This window comes from Haliotis asinina, chromosome 2 (assembly GCF_037392515.1).
Source record: "Haliotis asinina isolate JCU_RB_2024 chromosome 2, JCU_Hal_asi_v2, whole genome shotgun sequence".
NCBI lineage: Eukaryota > Metazoa > Mollusca > Gastropoda > Lepetellida > Haliotidae > Haliotis > Haliotis asinina.
The window spans coordinates 65,952,158-65,974,273 of NC_090281.1; the positions used below are offsets into that span (position 1 = coordinate 65,952,158).

Sequence of the window (22,116 nt, forward strand, 5' to 3'; positions counted from 1 at the left end):
CACCGAGTCTGTCAAGATTCAAACATATTATTTCAAACGATTCTATCATCTATAGTCATACTGACTTAAATTTCGACAGCAGGTTTTCGTCTCCGACCGGAATATAAGAAATATGACAGAGTTATATATCCAGCATCATATAGCTGTCGCGGCCATAACATGAAGACTCTGTTTATGTTTGTTTTCGTAAATTCCTCACAGCGATACACGTCAAATCATTTATTTTTATACTAGAGGGTTTGGTTTTAATCAGTATTTTAGGAATACGGTTTAGAAATCAACACTGTTCCTCAACAGTAAACAAAGAACTTTCAATTTCAGTGGACTCGTTTATAAATTTAATAGGCAGATTTGATCCAAAATAGTTTGTTAACATGACACATACTGTTTAACAACGATTGGTGTTATTTCTCGTTGTTGCAACATGTATGAGTATTTCATTCGCACTGTACATTCATCAATACATGTATACTCTTCCTTCTGTTGTATGCCGGAGCGGTATTCATATGAGTCTATTTTTGTTTACCAATCTGGTTTCTTTCATAAAGGAAATTAACATGTTTAAATCAAATGAGTTGGGTTCAGTTCAAAAGGAGATACTGTCGTTTCCAGAGCAGAACTAAAAACCTATCCAACATTTTTCATTTGGACATGTATTAATTAAGGGCAGAAGCGCACCTTTAAAGGCTACTGAGGAATGTGTAAAACATAGCTGTGTAATTTTCCCTTTCGGTGTGGTTGTCTGGAGCAGTTCTCCAAACCTAATCTAATCGGTTCTCTCCATTTCCATGAGAACAAGTTTCATTCTGTCTCGTGGTTCATCGTGGTGTGCATAAATCTGTATGCACTCTGAAAGTACGTTTTTCTTCAAATAAACAGACTGATATTTGATGGCTTTTGTAATATCTTCTGGTCCTTGGATTATTAAATTTCCTAACTTTATTTCCAATTTATAGTGAGTTTTTTTTCTTCCTTTTGTCAGTTTATGTTTACGTTCCCGAATTGATGTGCCAACGTCAATGTCAAGGTCTACCCTTGCCTCAAGGAACAAATGTCTCATAAATAATGTTAAACAAATCAATAAACTTAATAGCTACTGAGCCAATATCGATTATAATTTATATCCTACTGTAGTATATGCTGATAAATTGCGTTCTTTAGTAATCGCATGCCGTCTTTTACGCTTTCGGGCGAGGAGATCAGATCAAGGCTTGTTGTTGTGGTTGCGAGTGAGGTATGTGACCTCAAACACATTAACTTGAGTTGAAGTATTTGTCAGCGTGTGGTGATTTTAATACTGCTTTTCCGAACGGACATTTGAAACGAAGATGTGGTGAATGAAGCTTGCATTATGAGCTAGTCTTCGTGCCGTGATGTGAGACTTTTAGGGGCGCTTTGTTGGATTAGTAAGTGAAGTTGACTGCTTCGGTTTACAGCAAAAAATTATAACGATTACAGAAACTGAAGGGCATCATACTACTATGAGGTAGTGTTTATACAGTTAAGTGGATCGCGGTGGCGTTACAATGGCGTGGCGAAGGCTGCTAACTACACAAAGCAGTTGGGATTGAGAAATAAAAGCGGCTTAATGGGAGAAGGCAGTAGTATCAACAAATTGATAAACAAAAGGATTTTGAATCTGTGACAGATACACTACATTACAGAAATAACATATCACGAGAATTCACGAAAATGTTATTCTACGAACTGCTAATTATCATGGCTTCCTCATTTAAACTATTCCCCAAAGCAAACCACTCTTGTCAATCTTTCGGCAAAAACATTGCATGACAAAGGCCTTGTTGTTGTCTTGCCTTAATCACATTCAACCTTTCACGTTTAATCTCTTTCGTAAATAGCGTCTTCCAACATCATATGTAAGCCAAAGTGCAGTTAATTTGATTGACTGAACTCAATCAACACCCGTCAACTCGAATAGTGTATAAAAGACGTGAGTATATCTCAACTCCCATCACTCATGAATCAGCAACCCTGGCCACTTCACTCGTTTTCAAAGATGGCAAAGTCATACTCCGACCACTCCATCAGCACAATCCTTGGTTTACACAAAGGTAAGTATTCATGCATGGTAAATCAAGGATTAAAGCGTCAAATTGAGTTTTGTGAGATTTCATCATTTCAAATCATGACAGCATCTGATATTAAGAATGAACCTATGGGAACAATACTCTGATGTTACTTGATCCAAGTGCATTTTTAATACGTACTTTGTCATCCAGAGTTCCCACGAACATCCAGTTCAACAAGATGCCGGACGGTGCCAGAAAGAAAACGTACCTTGTACAGTCAACATGCGCTTGATAAGATGGAGGCGATCTTTGAAAAGAATCCCTATCCAGATCTTGACATCAGAGAGAGTCTTTCCGAAGAGTTCGAGATCCCGGAGTCCAAAATACAGGTGTGCAGTCATGCTAGTTAATAATTGTGTAAATCAACTCTTAGAAATTTAATTGCATTGAAGAAGATGTTTTACTACATGATGCTGACCACATTCTTTTTCCTATTTCCAGGTGTGGTTTCAGAATCGTCGTACTCGCCGAGGACGTACAAAGACCCGACGTGGACCCTGTAGCTCCAAACAGACGATCAGTAAACCACCATACTCTCATCCCATATCGCCTCTTCCCTACTGCAACCCCCTACCATGGTTCCACGTTCCATCATCCTTGTTGCCAGATCTTCTACCCCGTTGTTCCCCAACAGCTGACTACTTCATCCCGTCTCACTCCAGAGCCAAACACCTATCACAGCAACAAGACAAACTGAGAGATCTCTTGATTGGAGAGTTGAGGGCCTACGAGGTCAAAGCTTCCAGCTCCACGGATTCGGATGGCGATTTCAACTTAACATCAGATATTTGCTGACCTCACAAGTGATGTATCATGATAGTGCTATCCGTCACCGGGAGAACGACCTGTGGGTTAGTGCTAGAGACAATGACAACTAAGTCAATGTTCAATTCCAGAAGGCGTTTATGGTGCTGCTCGTGAGAAAACTGTTTATGTTCGAATTGCCCAATGAATTGTGTAATAAACAGCCTCCATTCCATTAATATCCATGTCGTTATCTCTCATTGGTTGATAATATAATAATCACGTGAAGATCGTTATGTTCCAAGGAGCTACATTATTAACACAAAGGTTCCATGCTTGGACTGTATTTGGGTGAGGTATTCAACGGTTTGAAGACGCAGGTCCTTGCGATACACAAGCTTGTCCCTCAGTGCTAAATCATTGATGCAATGTCTCACATAACATGTTTAACATATACACCATGCAGAGACAGACAAAGCCACATGACAGAAATACATTTCACCTCCAAGGAGCTCTCAACAGAATTCTTAACATTAGCATGAACTTCATTTACACCAATGTTTTCAAGATAGTTCATTATTATTTCCAACTTTTGCAATGACATATATTCTCAGGTATGTTCTGAAATACGTTTGAAAATTGATGAAATTGTTAGCATTCTTTACAACGTTTACTGGAGAGTCATCCAAGAACAGTTCGAGGTCTTTATGAGTCGTATACTTCCGACAGAAAAAAATACATTTGGTCTTGAAATCTGTGAAACTGTGAAACAAGTGACCATGTATAAATTTTATTTAAACACATCTGCAATTGTCTGTTGATGGTATACATATTTTACCAAGATAAAAATCATGGATTTGTACAATTTTATTGCAAGTTCTTTGGATAAAGGTAAAGAAGTAAGAGCAGAGTTCTGTGCTATAAGTAAAGCATTTGACAAAGTATAGCATAGGCTACTGTTAAATAAATAACAGACATTTAGAACTAGTGGTAAAGTGATAGAATGGCTATGTAGTTATCTAAGTAACAGAGTCCAGAAGGTACTTATAAACAGATATAACTCTAAATATACTCCTGTGTTGGCATGAATTCTTCAGGGTTCACTTTTAGGGCCTCTATTATTCTTAACATATATTAATGACCTTGTGGATAACATTGATTGCAACATACGTCTTTTTGCTGATGACACATCTTTGTACGTAATAATAGAAGATCCTGTTTTAACAGCAAACAGTCTAAACGACGATGTACAAAAATATCAACTTGGGCGAATAAATGGCAAGTGAAATTCAACCCCGAAAAAACGGAAACAATTCAATTTAGCAGAAAACGGATTGGCAGCCCCAGGTCCCCATTATTTATGCAAGGGATTCCTACTAATGATGAAGCTGATGAACATAAACACTTAGGTCTTATATTTCAAAAGGATGATAAGTGGGCTGCTCAAATTGATAATATTGTAGATAGAGTTACTTCTATGATAAACTGCTGGAGAAGTTTGAAATATCGTTTATCACGTAGGTCACTTCAGATCATGTACCAGCCTTTCATTCTGCCGTTATTTGATTATTGCAGTCACGTTTGGAACAACTGCACCTCTGCTCAGAATACCGCTTTAAAAAAATTACAGTTAGATGCATTAAGGACAATTTGTGGGACAACAATAGGAACACGCCATAACAAACTATATGCAGAAACTAAGTTCATTCCTCTTATTGAGAGAAGACGTATACAAAAATTAACCCTCTTCCATAAAATGATAAACGACAAAGCACCAGACTACTTTTGTACTCTTGTCCCAGACAGCGTTTCGCCGAAACTTACAAAACATTCTCGTAAAAACAACTCTTTATTCAACATCTTTTTTATCAAGTACAGTACATCTTTGGAATGCTTTACCACATGACGTTAAAATAATACAATCCACAACCTGGACATACATTTGGATTTGATCTGAATTATGGAAGTCGATTTTGTCAAATCATTCACTGCAGGCTTCGTCTAAGCTGTAGTGATTTGAACTATCATAAATTTGAAAGACATCTTTCAAACGATCCTTCCTGTTCTTGTGGCGCTCATCGTGAAGATACTATCTACCCAATACTATCTACTTGTCTGTCCCAATTACACTGTACTAAGAAATGATGTAGAATATTACAAACATGGATACAGCCTAAAGACAATCTTATATGGAAATAGTGAATTATCTGACCTTGATAATCTAGCCATCTTAAAATCTGTCTACCTCTTCTTCACTAAATATGTTTGAGAATTTCTAGCTCTAAGAAATATATTGGTTGTTTTTTGAAACATTAACCATTAACTAGTTTCATGTGCATTTACCTTGTGGTTTGTCATGTGACTATCCTGTTTGCCAATCCGTCTTTTTTCACGAATAAACATGTTTAAACCATAAAAATCATTAAAAGCATTTCCAAACACATTTAACACTTTTAGTTACAGATAAAATACTGAATTGTGGAACCCCTGAAAATATCTGTCTGATACAAACTGTGATATAAAATGGGGGCCCTCAAATCCATGTAAATCACTTTACGTTTTTGCCAAAATCACTCTGAATGTAAGCTATAGGCACTGGCACATTCACTTGGCTCTGATCAGCCGTTAGTCTAGGCATCGTTTGAGAGGCGTGTATGCCTCCTAGCTTCAATACTGATCTGAATCACAGACGTTTACAAGGTACACGTCAGACAAACATGCGTGCTTTCCACCCAGTACCGTCGGTGCACATGTTAAAATTATGGTTTTGCTGTACAGTAGGGGTGTTTGAGCTAATGTATGAACGTCGAGTTGCACGATCCCATCTCATCTGGGATGATCAGGTCACTTTTCATGAACGTTCCATAAACACGACCGCTTACATTTATGAAATTTCCTTTTCTCCTATTCAGTATGTTACACATGATCCAAACGTGATTAAATTATCAACAAATGACAGACATGTCACAACAAACAACTTCAAATATTCATGGAATGAAAGGTCTTTATTCCATAATTCAGTAGGCAACAGTTTTCTCAAGAGCAGCAACATAAACGCCTTTTGGAATTGAACATTGACTTGGTTGTCATTGTCTCACCCAAATACAGTCCAAGCATGGAACCTTTGTGTTAATAATGTAGCTCCTTGGAACATGATATCTTCACGTGATTATTATATTATCAACCAATGGGAGATAACGACATGGATATTAATGGAATGGAGGCTGTTTATTACAAAATTCAGTGGGCAATTCGAACATAAACAGTTTTTTCACGAGCAGCACCATAAACGCCTTCTGGAATTGAACATTGACTTAGTTGTCATTGTCTCTAGCACTAACCCACAGGTCGTTCTCCCGGTGACGGATAGCACTATCATGATACATCACTTGTGAGGTCAGCAAATATCTGATGTTAAGTTGAAATCGCCATCCGAATCCGTGGAGCTGGAAGCTTTGACCTCGTAGGCCCTCAACTCTCCAATCAAGAGATCTCTCAGTTTGTCTTGTTGCTGTGATAGGTGTTTGGCTCTGGAGTGAGACGGGATGAAGTAGTCAGTTGTTGGGGAACAACGGGGCAGGAGATCTGGCAACCAGGATGGTGGAACGTGGAACCATGGTAGGGGGTTGCAGTAGGGAAGAGGCGATATGGGATGAGAGTATGGTGGTTTACTGATCGTCTGTTTGGAGCTACAGGGTCCACGTCGGGTCTTTGTACGTCCTCGGCGAGTACGACGATTCTGAAACCACACCTGGAAATAGGAAAAAGAATGTGGTCAGCATCATGTAGTAAAACATCTTCTTCAATGCAATTAAATTTCTAAGTTCATTTTACACAATTATTAACTAGCATGACTGCACACCTGTATTTTGGACTCCGGGACCTCGAACTCTTCGGAAAGACTCTCTCTGATGTCAAGATCTGGATAGGGATTCTTTTCAAAGATCGCCTCCATCTTATCAAGCGCATGTTGACTGTACAAGGTACGTTTTCTTTCTGGCACCGTCCGGCATCTTGTTGAACTGGGTGTTCGTGGGAACTCTGGATCACAAGGTACATATTAGAAATGCACTTGGATCAAGTAACATCAGGGTATTGTTCCCATAGGTTCATTCTTAATATCAGATGCTGTCATGATTTGAAATGATGAAATCTCACAAAACTCAATTTGACGCTTTAATCCTTGATTTACCATGCATGAATACTTACCTTTGTGTAAACCAAGGATTGTGCTGATGGAGTGGTCGGAGTATGACTTTGCCATCTTTGAAAACGACTCAAATGGCCAGGGTTGCTGATTCATGAGTGATGGGAGTTGAGATATACTCACGTCTTTTATACACTATTCGAGTTGATTGAGTTCAGTCAATCAAATTAACTGCACTTTGGCTTACATATGATGTTGGAAGACGCTCGTTATCAAAGAGATTAAACGTGAACGGTTGAATGTGACCATTAATTAGGCAATTAAATCTGGCTGTTTTGGGGCTTTAGTTTAAATGAGGAACCCATGATAATTACCCATTCGTAGAATAACATCTTCTTGTGATTGTGATGTATCCGTCACAGATTCAAAATCCTTTTGTTTATGAATTTGTTGATACTACTGCCTGCTCACAATAAGCCGTTTTATGCCTCTATCCCAAGATCAATCGCTTTGTGTGGTTAGCAGCATTCGCCACGCCATTGTAGCGCCACCACAATCCACTTTACTCTATACACACTACTCCATATTAGTTTATTGAAGAAAGGAACAATATTTTAGCATTGTGTCACATGCTGATATTCCGTACATAATAACACGGTTAAAACAAACAATCCTGCCCTTTGTCCTCTGAGACCATATATCATGGTAAAACATTTACAATGAATACAAATATATTATATTGCACATACATCACAATTCTTGCACACAAAGGTACATTCATGCATACATTAAACACACCCACACACTCACCCTTTCTTCCTCACACCCAGCCCCAGCCCCAGCCCCAGCCCCACCCCACCCCACCCCACCCCAACCGAACCCCATACTAAGAAGTATTTAGTCTCCTCCTGTATGTACATGCGCTCGACAAGGGCGGCAACTAATACTGTGTGTTGCACAGTCTGCTGAACGCCGGGCAGCAGAGAGAGAAAGCAGAGTCCAACGGTTTTAACCTGTAACGTAAATCTGAATAAGACGGACAACTGATCAGAACTTGAATCTCACCCTCCACTGAGTAGTAGTCACAGAACTGACATAACCGATGTTTAATGCCCTTCATTTTCTGTAATCGTTATCATTTGTGTTGTAATCCATAGCACTTCCATTTAGAAATCCAACAAAGCGCCCCTAAAAGCTTCATATCCCTGCAATTAACGAGAGTTCATTTAAGGAAGCTTCGTTTAACACCTTCGTCTCAAACGTCCATTCGGAAAAGCCGTATTAAAATCGTCAGTCGCAAACAAATACTTCTACTCAAGTCGATATGCTTCCAAGGTCGCATATCTCACTCGCACCCACACATCAAACCGCCACCTTACCCCCTCGCTTAAAAACGTAGTAATCGACATGCGATTACTAAAAACGCAAATTCTCAGCATATATACGCTTTCCAAAAAGTATGGGATCTTCACTTTTTCTTATTGAGGAATAAAAACATTTAGGAGATTTATCGCAGTCAATTAACATTGATATGATATACGATTTTCTTTTTAAAACGAACGACTAGAAACATACACTAACAAATGTGTAATGCCAAATGAGTCTCAAAATTAATTTTCTAAGTGATTTTTCGACCTTCTTGAAAAAACGTCCAAATCAAGAATGGGACCCCTTGCATGTGTATGAGGCTAGTGTGTTGTGCACGTGCATATCATGCGTTGTGTTTAGGGGTTTGGTAATAGACGGAAAAATGGTGGACTGTCCTTGAACGTTTAACAGGTTCCCCAACATTTTTTAAGAGTATACTATAATATGATAACCGATATTGGCTCAGTAGTTGAAAATTTACTCGTCCCTCCCTTTGTCTCTCAAGTCAGTACCTATCCGTTACACAACGCATCACATTTGCAAACTATTGCTTGCCGTACTGCTCTGTATCACAATTCATTTCTACCGGTTGCTGCAAGTTTATGGAACGCTTTACCGCAAAATATTAAATCTCTAACAGATGTCAATGAATTCAAATCTACCCAGAGCTCAACCAATTCGATCCAAATATAGATACAAGAGTTTGCCAAATCCTCCACTGTTGCTTAAGGTTAGGATGTAGCGATCTCAATGCCGACAAATACAACAGACATATATCAGAGAGAGCAGATTGTCAGTGCGGCCACCCTACTGAAGATGCACGTCATTATTTCTTTGTACGTCCCAGATTTGATGCTATAAGAGTAAATAAATTTTATTCTATTAATTTATTTTCATTAGAAACAATCTTATACGGAACGTCCTCCTTAAATCCACAGACTCAATGAAATATATTGAAATCAGTCCATCTATTTTTAATTGAAACTAGGCGATTCGTACACATAAACGTAAACACAATGACGAACGTTGGCATATACGTTATAGGTAAGGCTAAAGAAACGCACAGCTCAAAACTAGATTTCAAGTTTAGAGAGAACCATATATCACTTGATAAATAGAAATAAAATATTGCTTAAATCAAACCTATTAACCCAAGGACCAGAAGATATAATAATAATTACATAAGCGATCAAATATCACCCTGGTTATATTTTTCATTTTAACTGAACTCAGTCAACATCCGTAATTTCGAATAGGGTATAAAAGACGTGAGCATACCTCTGATATCACTTGCTTGACAACCGTATTAGAATCTACCTCGAAATGTCGCCTTTCATGGAATAAAAGAAGCTGTCTAGTCATAACAACTGTCATCATTCTTGATCTACCAATATCAAGGTTTAACCTTGCCTCAAATCGTAATAATCCAGATTGGAATAAATATATCAGAAAAATTGATAAACACATCAGTAAATCTAATTACTGTTAAGTTACATCACAATATATTATATATGGGGATAAATTAAGTCTTTAGCAATCGCATGTCGTTTGTTAGGTTTCTAAATTAGTATCTGAAGAAGTGCGAATGAGCTGACTCAGTTCACCGGGATACGATGCTTATAGGGGTTCTCTGTTGGATTTGATAAGTGAAAGTATTGAACGCTATGCTTTCCAACAAAATTTATAACCATTGCCGAAATTAAAAGGCATTATACTAATATTGGCAGTGTTTATACAGTTAAATGGATTGTGGTGATATTATAAAGTTGTGGAAAAGGCTGTTAACTACACAAAGCGGTTGGTCAAGATATGTTGGATAAGGCAGTAGTATAAACAAGTTCGATTTTGTATCAACATGCTTTGTATTAGCGACATCACATCCATTACCCAAGGTTGACAACCTTGGCAAACTTGTTCCGCCGAGAGTATCATGTGTTGTTGGTTATAATCTGAGCGATGATTCACATCTTCAGACTATGAACTGTAAATTTGTAAATTATGCGAGGTTCTTTCTTCCAGACACTGTTAAGTCATGGAGTGCATTACCAGCCGAACATACAGAATCACCGAGTCTGTCAAGATTCAAACATATTATTTCAAACGATTCTATCATCTATAGTCATACTGACTTAAATTTCGACAGCAGGTTTTCGTCTCCGACCGGAATATAAGAAATATGCAAGAGTTATATATCCAGCATCATATAGCTGTCGCGGCCATAACATGAAGACTCTGTTTATGTTTGTTTTCGTAAATTCCTCACAGCGATACACGTCAAATCATCTATTTTTATACTAGAGGGTTTGGTTTTAATCAGTATTTTAGGAATACGGTTTAGAAATCAACACTGTTCCTCAACAGTAAACAAAGAACTTTCAATTTCAGTGGACTCGTTTATAAATTTAATAGGCAGATTTGATCCAAAATAGTTTGTTAACATGACACATACTGTTTAACAACGATTGGTGTTATTTCTCGTTGTTGCAACATGTATGAGTATTTCATTCGCACTGTACATTCATCAATACATGTATACTCTTCCTTCTGTTGTATGCCGGAGCGGTATTCATATGAGTCTATTTTTGTTTACCAATCTGGTTTCTTTCATAAAGGAAATTAACATGTTTAAATCAAATGAGTTGGGTTCAGTTCAAAAGGAGATACTGTCGTTTCCAGAGCAGAACTAAAAACCTATCCAACATTTTTCATTTGGACATGTATTAATTAAGGGCAGAAGCGCACCTTTAAAGGCTACTGAGGAATGTGTAAAACATAGCTGTGTAATTTTCCCTTTCGGTGTGGTTGTCTGGAGCAGTTCTCCAAACCTAATCTAATCGGTTCTCTCCATTTCCATGAGAACAAGTTTCATTCTGTCTCGTGGTTCATCGTGGTGTGCATAAATCTGTATGCACTCTGAAAGTACGTTTTTCTTCAAATAAACAGACTGATATTTGATGGCTTTTGTAATATCTTCTGGTCCTTGGATTAATAAATTTCCTAACTTTATTTCCAATTTATAGTGAGTTTTTTTTCTTCCTTTTGTCAGTTTATGTTTACGTTCCCGAATTGATGTGCCAACGTCAATGTCAAGGTCTACCCTTGCCTCAAGGAACAAATGTCTCATAAATAATGTTAAACAAATCAATAAACTTAATAGCTACTGAGCCAATATCGATTATAATTTATATCCTACTGTAGTATATGCTGATAAATTGCGTTCTTTAGTAATCGCATGCCGTCTTTTACGCTTTCGGGCGAGGAGATCAGATCAAGGCTTGTTGTTGTGGTTGCGAGTGAGGTATGTGACCTCAAACACATTAACTTGAGTTGAAGTATTTGTCAGCGTGTGGTGATTTTAATACTGCTTTTCCGAACGGACATTTGAAACGAAGATGTGGTGAATGAAGCTTGCATTATGAGCTAGTCTTCGTGCCGTGATGTGAGACTTTTAGGGGCGCTTTGTTGGATTAGAAAGTGAAGTTGACTGCTTCGGTTTACAGCAAAAAATTATAACGATTACAGAAACTGAAGGGCATCATACTACTATGAGGTAGTGTTTATACAGTTAAGTGGATAGCGGTGGCGTTACAATGGCGTGGCGAAGGCTGCTAACTACACAAAGCAGTTGGGATTGAGAAATAAAAGCGGCTTAATGGGAGAAGGCAGTAGTATCAACAAATTGATAAACAAAAGGATTTTGAATCTGTGACAGATACACTACATTACAGAAATAACATATCACGAGAATTCACGAAAATGTTATTCTACGAACTGCTAATTATCATGGCTTCCTCATTTAAACTATTCCCCAAAGCAAACCACTCTTGTCAATCTTTCGGCAAAAACATTGCATGACAAAGGCCTTGTTGTCTTGCCTTAATCACATTCAACCTTTCACGTTTAATCTCTTTCGTAAATAGCGTCTTCCAACATCATATGTAAGCCAAAGTGCAGTTAATTTGATTGACTGAACTCAATCAACACCCGTCAACTCGAATAGTGTATAAAAGACGTGAGTATATCTCAACTCCCATCACTCATGAATCAGCAACCCTGGCCACTTCACTCGTTTTCAAAGATGGCAAAGTCATACTCCGACCACTCCATCAGCACAATCCTTGGTTTACACAAAGGTAAGTATTCATGCATGGTAAATCAAGGATTAAAGCGTCAAATTGAGTTTTGTGAGATTTCATCATTTCAAATCATGACAGCATCTGATATTAAGAATGAACCTATGGGAACAATACTCTGATGTTACTTGATCCAAGTGCATTTTTAACACGTACTTTGTCATCCAGAGTTCCCACGAACACCCAGTTCAACAAGATGCCGGACGGTGCCAGAAAGAAAACGTACCTTGTACAGTCAACATGCGCTTGATAAGATGGAGGCGATCTTTGAAAAGAATCCCTATCCAGATCTTGACATCAGAGAGAGTCTTTCCGAAGAGTTCGAGGTCCCGGAGTCCAAAATACAGGTGTGCAGTCATGCTAGTTAATAATTGTGTAAATCAACTCTTAGAAATTCAATTGCATTGAAGAAGATGTTTTACAACATGATGCTGACCACATTCTTTTTCCTATTTCCAGGTGTGGTTTCAGAATCGTCGTACTCGCCGAGGACGTACAAAGACCCGACGTGGACCCTGTAGCTCCAAACAGACGATCAGTAAACCACCATACTCTCATCCCATATCGCCTCTTCCCTACTGCAACCCCCTACCATGGTTCCACGTTCCATCATCCTTGTTGCCAGATCTTCTACCCCGTTGTTCCCCAACAGCTGACTACTTCATCCCGTCTCACTCCAGAGCCAAACACCTATCACAGCAACAAGACAAACTGAGAGATCTCTTGATTGGAGAGTTGAGGGCCTACGAGGTCAAAGCTTCCAGCTCCACGGATTCGGATGGCGATTTCAACTTAACATCAGATATTTGCTGACCTCACAAGTGATGTATCATGATAGTGCTATCCGTCACCGGGAGAACGACCTGTGGGTTAGTGCTAGAGACAATGACAACTAAGTCAATGTTCAATTCCAAAAGGCGTTTATGGTGCTGCTCGTGAGAAAACTGTTTATGTTCGAATTGCCCAATGAATTGTGTAATAAACAGCCTCCATTCCATTAATATCCATGTCGTTATCTCTCATTGGTTGATAATATAATAATCACGTGAAGATCGTTATGTTCCAAGGAGCTACATTATTAACACAAAGGTTCCATGCTTGGACTGTATTTGGGTGAGGTATTCAACGGTTTGAAGACGCAGGTCCTTGCGATACACAAGCTTGTCCCTCAGTGCTAAATCATTGATGCAATGTCTCACATAACATGTTTAACATGTACACCATGCAGAGACAGACAAAGCCACATGACAGAAATACATTTCACCTCCAAGGAGCTCTCAACAGAATTCTTAACATTAGCATGAACTTCATTTACACCAATGTTTTCAAGATAGTTCATTATTATTTCCAACTTTTGCAATGACATATATTCTCAGGTATGTTCTGAAATACTTTTGAAAATTGATGAAATTGTTAGCATTCTTTACAACGTTTACTGGAGAGTCATCCAAGAACAGTTCGAGGTCTTTATGAGTCGTATACTTCCGACAGAAAAAAATACATTTGGTCTTGAAATCTGTGAAACTGTGAAACAAGTGACCATGTATAAATTTTATTTAAACACATCTGCAATTGTCTGTTGATGGTATACATATTTTACCAAGATAAAAATCATGGATTTGTACAATTTTATTGCAAGTTCTTTGGATAAAGGTAAAGAAGTAAGAGCAGAGTTCTGTGCTATAAGTAAAGCATTTGACAAAGTATAGCATAGGCTACTGTTAAATAAATAACAGACATTTAGAACTAGTGGTAAAGTGATAGAATGGCTATGTAGTTATCTAAGTAACAGAGTCCAGAAGGTACTTATAAACAGATATAACTCTAAATATACTCCTGTGTTGGCATGAATTCTTCAGGGTTCACTTTTAGGGCCTCTATTATTCTTAACATATATTAATGACCTTGTGGATAACATTGATTGCAACATACGTCTTTTTGCTGATGACACATCTTTGTACGTAATAATAGAAGATCCTGTTTTAACAGCAAACAGTCTAAACGACGATGTACAAAAATATCAACTTGGGCGAATAAATGGCAAGTGAAATTCAACCCCGAAAAAACGGAAACAATTCAATTTAGCAGAAAACGGATTGGCAGCCCCAGGTCCCCATTATTTATGCAAGGGATTCCTACTAATGATGAAGCTGATGAACATAAACACTTAGGTCTTATATTTCAAAAGGATGATAAGTGGGCTGCTCAAATTGATAATATTGTAGATAGAGTTACTTCTATGATAAACTGCTGGAGAAGTTTGAAATATCGTTTATCACGTAGGTCACTTCAGATCATGTACCAGCCTTTCATTCTGCCGTTATTTGATTATTGCAGTCACGTTTGGAACAACTGCACCTCTGCTCAGAATACCGCTTTAAAAAAATTACAGTTAGATGCATTAAGGACAATTTGTGGGACAACAATAGGAACACGCCATAACAAACTATATGCAGAAACTAAGTTCATTCCTCTTATTGAGAGAAGACGTATACAAAAATTAACCCTCTTCCATAAAATGATAAACGACAAAGCACCAGACTACTTTTGTACTCTTGTCCCAGACAGCGTTTCGCCGAAACTTACAAAACATTCTCGTAAAAACAACTCTTTATTCAACATCTTTTTTATCAAGTACAGTACATCTTTGGAATGCTTTACCACATGACGTTAAAATAATACAATCCACAACCTGGACATACATTTGGATTTGATCTGAATTATGGAAGTCGATTTTGTCAAATCATTCACTGCAGGCTTCGTCTAAGCTGTAGTGATTTGAACTATCATAAATTTGAAAGACATCTTTCAAACGATCCTTCCTGTTCTTGTGGCGCTCATCGTGAAGATACTATCTACCCAATACTATCTACTTGTCTGTCCCAATTACACTGTACTAAGAAATGATGTAGAATATTACAAACATGGATACAGCCTAAAGACAATCTTATATGGAAATAGTGAATTATCTGACCTTGATAATCTAGCCATCTTAAAATCTGTCTACCTCTTCTTCACTAAATATGTTTGAGAATTTCTAGCTCTAAGAAATATATTGGTTGTTTTTTGAAACATTAACCATTAACTAGTTTCATGTGCATTTACCTTGTGGTTTGTCATGTGACTATCCTGTTTGCCAATCCGTCTTTTTTCACGAATAAACATGTTTAAACCATAAAAATCATTAAAAGCATTTCCAAACACATTTAACACTTTTAGTTACAGATAAAATACTGAATTGTGGAACCCCTGAAAATATCTGTCTGATACAAACTGTGATATAAAATGGGGGCCCTCAAATCCATGTAAATCACTTTACGTTTTTGCCAAAATCACTCTGAATGTAAGCTATAGGCACTGGCACATTCACTTGGCTCTGATCAGCCGTTAGTCTAGGCATCGTTTGAGAGGCGTGTATGCCTCCTAGCTTCAATACTGATCTGAGTCACAGACGTTTACAAGGTACACGTCAGACAAACATGCGTGCTTTCCACCCAGTACCGTCGGTGCACATGTTAAAATTATGGTTTTGCTGTACAGTAGGGGTGTTTGAGCTAATGTATGAACGTCGAGTTGCACGATCCCATCTCATCTGGGATGATCAGGTCACTTTTCATGAACGTTCCATAAACACGACCGCTTACATTTATGAAATTTCCTTTTCTCCTATTCAGTATGTTACACATGATCCAAACGTGATTAAATTATCAACAAATGACAGACATGTCACAACAAACAACTTCAAATATTCATGGAATGAAAGGTCTTTATTGCATAATTCAGTAGGCAACAGTTTTCTCAAGAGCAGCAACATAAACGCCTTTTGGAATTGAACATTGACTTGGTTGTCATTGTCTCACCCAAATACAGTCCAAGCATGGAACCTTTGTGTTAATAATGTAGCTCCTTGGAACATGATATCTTCACGTGATTATTATATTATCAACCAATGGGAGATAACGACATGGATATTAATGGAATGGAGGCTGTTTATTACAAAATTCAGTGGGCAATTCGAACATAAACAGTTTTTTCAAGAGCAGCACCATAAACGCCTTTTGGAATTGAACATTGACTTAGTTGTCATTGTCTCTAGCACTAACCCACAGGTCGTTCTCCCGGTGACGGATAGCACTATCATGATACATCACTTGTGAGGTCAGCAAATATCTGATGTTAAGTTGAAATCGCCATCCGAATCCGTGGAGCTGGAAGCTTTGACCTCGTAGGCCCTCAACTCTCCAATCAAGAGATCTCTCAGTTTGTCTTGTTGCTGTGATAGGTGTTTGGCTCTGGAGTGAGACGGGATGAAGTAGTCAGCTGTTGGGGAACAACGGGGCAGGAGATCTGGCAACCAGGATGGTGGAACGTGGAACCATGGTAGGGGGTTGCAGTAGGGAAGAGGCGATATGGGATGAGAGTATGGTGGTTTACTGATCGTCTGTTTGGAGCTACAGGGTCCACGTCGGGTCTTTGTACGTCCTCGGCGAGTACGACGATTCTGAAACCACACCTGGAAATAGGAAAAAGAATGTGGTCAGCATCATGTAGTAAAACATCTTCTTCAATGCAATTGAATTTCTAAGAGTTGATTTACACAATTATTAACTAGCATGACTGCACACCTGTATTTTGGACTCCGGGACCTCGAACTCTTCGGAAAGACTCTCTCTGATGTCAAGATCTGGATAGGGATTCTTTTCAAAGATCGCCTCCATCTTATCAAGCGCATGTTGACTGTACAAGGTACGTTTTCTTTCTGGCACCGTCCGGCATCTTGTTGAACTGGGTGTTCGTGGGAACTCTGGATGACAAGGTACATATTAGAAATGCACTTGGATCAAGTAACATCAGGGTATTGTTCCCATAGGTTCATTCTTAATATCAGATGCTGTCATGATTTGAAATGATGAAATCTCACAAAACCCAATTTGACGCTTTAATCCTTGATTTACCATGCATGAATACTTACCTTTGTGTAAACCAAGGATTGTGCTGATGGAGTGGTCGGAGTATGACTTTGCCATCTTTGAAAACGACTCAAATGGCCAGGGTTGCTGATTCATGAGTGATGGGAGTTGAGATATACTCACGTCTTTTATACACTATTCGAGTTGATTGAGTTCAGTCAATCAAATTAACTGCACTTTGGCTTACATATGATGTTGGAAGACGCTCGTTATCAAAGAGATTAAACGTGAACGGTTGAATGTGACCATTAATTAGGCAATTAAATCTGGCTGTTTTGGGGCTTTAGTTTAAATGAGGAACCCATGATAATTACCCATTCGTAGAATAACATCTTCTTGTGATTGTGATGTATCCGTCACAGATTCAAAATCCTTTTGTTTATGAATTTGTTGATACTACTGCCTGCTCACAATAAGCCGTTTTATGCCTCTATCCCAAGATCAATCGCTTTGTGTGGTTAGCAGCATTCGCCACGCCATTGTAGCGCCACCACAATCCACTTTACTCTATACACACTACTCCATATTAGTTTATTGAAGAAAGGAACAATATTTTAGCATTGTGTCACATGCTGATATTCCGTACATAATAACACGGTTAAAACAAACAATCCTGCCCTTTGTCCTCTGAGACCATATATCATGGTAAAACATTTACAATGAATACAAATATATTATATTGCACATACATCACAATTCTTGCACACAAAGGTACATTCATGCATACATTAAACACACCCACACACTCACCCTTTCTTCCTCACACCCAGCCCCAGCCCCAGCCCCAGCCCCAGCCCCAGCCCCAGCCCCAGCCCCAGCCCCACCCCACCCCACCCCACCCCAACCGAACCCCATACTAAGAAGTATTTAGTCTCCTCCTGTATGTACATGCGCTCGACAAGGGCGGCAACTAATACTGTGTGTTGCACAGTCTGCTGAACGCCGGGCAGCAGAGAGAGAAAGCAGAGTCCAACGGTTTTAACCTGTAACGTAAATCTGAATAAGACGGACAACTGATCAGAACTTGAATCTCACCCTCCACTGAGTAGTAGTCACAGAACTGACATAACCGATGTTTAATGCCCTTCATGTTCTGTAATCGTTATCATTTGTGTTGTAATCCATAGCACTTCCATTTAGAAATCCAACAAAGCGCCCCTAAAAGCTTCATATCCCTGCAATTAACGAGAGTTCATTTAAGGAAGCTTCGTTTAACACCTTCGTCTCAAACGTCCATTCGGAAAAGCCGTATTAAAATCGTCAGTCGCAAACAAATACTTCTACTCAAGTCGATATGCTTCCAAGGTCGCATATCTCACTCGCACCCACACATCAAACCGCCACCTTACCCCCTCGCTTAAAAACGTAGTAATCGACATGCGATTACTAAAAACGCAATTTCTCAGCATATATACGCTTTCCAAAAAGTATGGGATCTTCACTTTTTCTTATTGAGGAATAAAAACATTTAGGAGATTTATCGCAGTCAATTAACATTGATATGATATACGATTTTCTTTTTAAAACGAACGACTAGAAACATACACTAACAAATGTGTGATGCCAAATGAGTCTCAAAATTAATTTTCTAAGTGATTTTTCGACCTTCTTGAAAAAACGTCCAAATCAAGAATGGGACCCCTTGCATGTGTATGAGGCTAGTGTGTTGTGCACGTGCATATCATGCGTTGTGTTTAGGGGTTTGGTAATAGACGGAAAAATGGTGGACTGTCCTTGAACGTTTAACAGGTTCCCCAACATTTTTTAAGAGTATACTATAATATGATAACCGATATTGGCTCAGTAGTTGAAAATTTACTCGTCCCTCCCTTTGTCTCTCAAGTCAGTACCTATCCGTTACACAACGCATCACATTTGCAAACTATTGCTTGCCGTACTGCTCTGTATCACAATTCATTTCTACCTGTTGCTGCAAGTTTATGGAACGCTTTACCGCAAAATATTAAATCTCTGACAGATGTCAATGAATTCAAATCTACCCAGAGCTCAACCAATTCGATCCAAATATAGATACAAGAGTTTGCCAAATCCTCCACTGTTGCTTAAGGTTAGGATGTAGCGATCTCAATGCCGACAAATACAACAGACATATATCAGAGAGAGCAGATTGTCAGTGCGGCCACCCTACTGAAGATGCACGTCATTATTTCTTTGTACGTCCCAGATTTGATGCTATAAGAGTAAATAAATTTTATTCTATTAATTTATTTTCATTAGAAACAATCTTATACGGAACGTCCTCCTTAAATCCACAGACTCAATGAAATATATTGAAATCAGTCCATCTATTTTTAATTGAAACTAGGCGATTCGTACACATAAACGTAAACACAATGACGAACGTTGGCATATACGTTATAGGTAAGGCTAAAGAAACGCACAGCTCAAAACTAGATTTCAAGTTTAGAGAGAACCATATATCACTTGATAAATAGAAATAAAATATTGCTTAAATCAAACCTATTAACCCAAGGACCAGAAGATATAATAATAATTACATAAGCGATCAAATATCACCCTGGTTATATTTTTCATTTTAACTGAACTCAGTCAACATCCGTAATTTCGAATAGGGTATAAAAGACGTGAGCATACCTCTGATATCACTTGCTTGACAACCGTATTAGAATCTACCTCGAAATGTCGCCTTTCATGGAATAAAAGAAGCTGTCTAGTCATAACAACTGTCATCATTCTTGATCTACCAATATCAAGGTTTAACCTTGCCTCAAATCGTAATAATCCAGATTGGAATAAATATATCAGAAAAATTGATAAACACATCAGTAAATCTAATTACTGTTAAGTTACACCACAATATATTATATATGGGGATAAATTAAGTCTTTAGCAATCGCATGTCGTTTGTTAGGTTTCTAAATTAGTATCTGAAGAAGTGCGAATGAGCTGACACAGTTCACCGGGATACGATGCTTATAGGGGTTCTCTGTTGGATTTGATAAGTGAAAGTATTGAACGCTATGCTTTCCAACAAAATTTATAACCATTGCCGAAATTAAAAGGCATTATACTAATATTGGCAGTGTTTATACAGTTAAATGGATTGTGGTGATATTATAAAGTTGTGGAAAAGGCTGTTAACTACACAAAGCGGTTGGTCAAGATATGTTGGATAAGGCAGTAGTATAAACAAGTTCGATTTTGTATCAACATGCTTTGTATTAGCGACATCACATGTCACAAGAATTCAAGATGTTATTCTACGAGTGACTAATTATCATGGCTTCCTCACTTAGTTAATCCCCAAAGCAAACCAGATTTAATTGCCCAATTGTTGGCGTTTGTTTCACATTCAACACATTCAACTGTTAATCTCTTTGATAACGAGCGTCTTCCAACATCATATGTAAGCCAAAGTGCAGTTAATTTGATTGACTGAACTCAATCAACTCGAATAGTGTATAAAAGACGTGAGTATATCTCAACTCCCATCACTCATGAATCAGCAACCCTGGCCATTTGAGTCGTTTTCAAAGATGGCAAAGTCATACTCCGACCACTCCATCAGCACAATCCTTGGTTTACACAAAGGTTAGTATTCGTGCATGGTAAATCAAGGAATAAATCGTCAAATTGAGTTTTGTGAGATTTCATCATTTCAAATCATGACAGCATCTGATATTAAGAATGAACCTATGGGAACAATACCCTGATGTTACTTGATCCAAGTGCATTTCTAATATGTACTTTGTCATCCAGAGTTCCCACGAACATCCAGTTCAACAAGATGCTGGACGGTGCCAGAAAGAAAACGTACCTTGTACAGTCAACATGCGCTTGATAAGATGGAGGCGATCTTTGAAAAGAATCCCTATCCAGATCTTGACATCAGAGAGAGTCTTTCCGAAGAGTTCGAGATCCCGGAGTCCAAAATACAGGTGTGCAGTCATGCTAGTTAATAATTGTGTAAAATGAACTTAGAAATTTAATTGCATTGAAGAAGATGTTTTACTACATGATGCTGACCACATTCTTTTTCCTATTTCCAGGTGTGGTTTCAGAATCGTCGTACTCGCCGAGGACGTACAAAGACCCGACGTGGACCCTGTAGCTCCAAACAGACGACCAGTAAACCACCATACTCTCATCCCATATCGCCTCTTCCCTACTGCAACCCCCTACCATGGTTCCACGTTCCATCATCCTTGTTGCCAGATCTCCTGCCCCGTTATTCCCCAACAACTGACTACTTCATCCCGTCTCACTCCAGAGCCAACCACCTATCACAGCAACAAGACAAACTGAGAGATCTCTTGATTGGAGAGTTGAGGGCTTATGATGTCAAAGCTTCCAGCTCCACGGATTCGGATGGCGATTCCAACTTAACATCTGATATTTGCTGACCTCACAAGTGAAGTATCATGTTAGTGCTATCCGTCGCCGGGAGAAAGACCTGTGGGTTAGTGCTAGAGACAATGCCAACCAAGTCAATGATCAGTTTGAAAAGGCGTTTATGGTGCTGCTCTTGAGAAAACTCAAGGTTCAAAGTGCCTCCTTGAATTTTGTAATAAAAATCCGTCAGGTCACTAATATTCAAGTTGTTTGTTGTGACGTGAAGATCACCATGTAATAAACATCACCATGTGGATGGGGTAAAGCTGCATGACAGGAATAGAATCACG

At 38.5% G+C, this 22,116-nt stretch overlaps 5 protein-coding genes across 5 annotated transcripts; 3 read left to right on the forward strand and 2 right to left on the reverse strand.

The window, feature by feature from the left end:
* The first annotated feature begins 2,326 nt into the window (after positions 1-2,326).
* LOC137273070 (retinal homeobox protein Rx2-like) lies at positions 2,327-2,885 on the forward strand. Its single transcript, XM_067805523.1, has 2 exons — positions 2,327-2,419; positions 2,532-2,885. The coding sequence occupies exons 1-2, from the start codon at positions 2,327-2,329 to the stop codon at positions 2,883-2,885; spliced, it is 447 nt and encodes a 148-aa protein (XP_067661624.1).
* Positions 2,886-6,231: 3,346 nt separating this feature from the next.
* On the reverse strand, positions 6,232-6,789 carry LOC137272941 (homeobox protein prophet of Pit-1-like). The gene is made up of 2 exons (XM_067805367.1): positions 6,697-6,789; positions 6,232-6,585 (listed from the first exon to the last, which is right to left on the reverse strand). The coding sequence occupies exons 1-2, from the start codon at positions 6,787-6,789 to the stop codon at positions 6,232-6,234; spliced, it is 447 nt and encodes a 148-aa protein (XP_067661468.1).
* A 5,947-nt stretch (positions 6,790-12,736) lies between these two features.
* LOC137273087 (retinal homeobox protein Rx2-like) lies at positions 12,737-13,295 on the forward strand. The gene is made up of 2 exons (XM_067805536.1): positions 12,737-12,829; positions 12,942-13,295. Exons 1-2 carry the CDS (start codon positions 12,737-12,739, stop codon positions 13,293-13,295), a joined length of 447 nt encoding a protein of 148 aa, XP_067661637.1.
* A 3,346-nt stretch (positions 13,296-16,641) lies between these two features.
* Positions 16,642-17,200, reverse strand: LOC137273086 (homeobox protein prophet of Pit-1-like). The gene is made up of 2 exons (XM_067805535.1): positions 17,108-17,200; positions 16,642-16,995 (listed from the first exon to the last, which is right to left on the reverse strand). Exons 1-2 carry the CDS (start codon positions 17,198-17,200, stop codon positions 16,642-16,644), a joined length of 447 nt encoding a protein of 148 aa, XP_067661636.1.
* Positions 17,201-21,279: 4,079 nt separating this feature from the next.
* LOC137273072 (paired box protein Pax-6-like) lies at positions 21,280-21,837 on the forward strand. The gene is made up of 2 exons (XM_067805524.1): positions 21,280-21,372; positions 21,484-21,837. The coding sequence occupies exons 1-2, from the start codon at positions 21,280-21,282 to the stop codon at positions 21,835-21,837; spliced, it is 447 nt and encodes a 148-aa protein (XP_067661625.1).
* Positions 21,838-22,116: the final 279 nt, after the last annotated feature.

Coding starts and splice junctions, on each gene's coding strand:
- LOC137273070 (XM_067805523.1), top strand. CDS start 2,327: ATGGAGGCGATCTTTGAAAAGAATCCCTATCCAGATCTTGACATCAGA. Junction 2,420..2,531: donor TCCCGGAGTCCAAAATACAG/GTGTGCAGTCAT, acceptor TCCTATTTCCAG/GTGTGGTTTCAGAATCGTCG.
- LOC137273072 (XM_067805524.1), top strand. CDS start 21,280: ATGGAGGCGATCTTTGAAAAGAATCCCTATCCAGATCTTGACATCAGA. Junction 21,373..21,483: donor TCCCGGAGTCCAAAATACAG/GTGTGCAGTCAT, acceptor TCCTATTTCCAG/GTGTGGTTTCAGAATCGTCG.
- LOC137273086 (XM_067805535.1), bottom strand. CDS start 17,200: ATGGAGGCGATCTTTGAAAAGAATCCCTATCCAGATCTTGACATCAGA. Junction 16,996..17,107: donor TCCCGGAGTCCAAAATACAG/GTGTGCAGTCAT, acceptor TCCTATTTCCAG/GTGTGGTTTCAGAATCGTCG.
- LOC137273087 (XM_067805536.1), top strand. CDS start 12,737: ATGGAGGCGATCTTTGAAAAGAATCCCTATCCAGATCTTGACATCAGA. Junction 12,830..12,941: donor TCCCGGAGTCCAAAATACAG/GTGTGCAGTCAT, acceptor TCCTATTTCCAG/GTGTGGTTTCAGAATCGTCG.
- LOC137272941 (XM_067805367.1), bottom strand. CDS start 6,789: ATGGAGGCGATCTTTGAAAAGAATCCCTATCCAGATCTTGACATCAGA. Junction 6,586..6,696: donor TCCCGGAGTCCAAAATACAG/GTGTGCAGTCAT, acceptor TCCTATTTCCAG/GTGTGGTTTCAGAATCGTCG.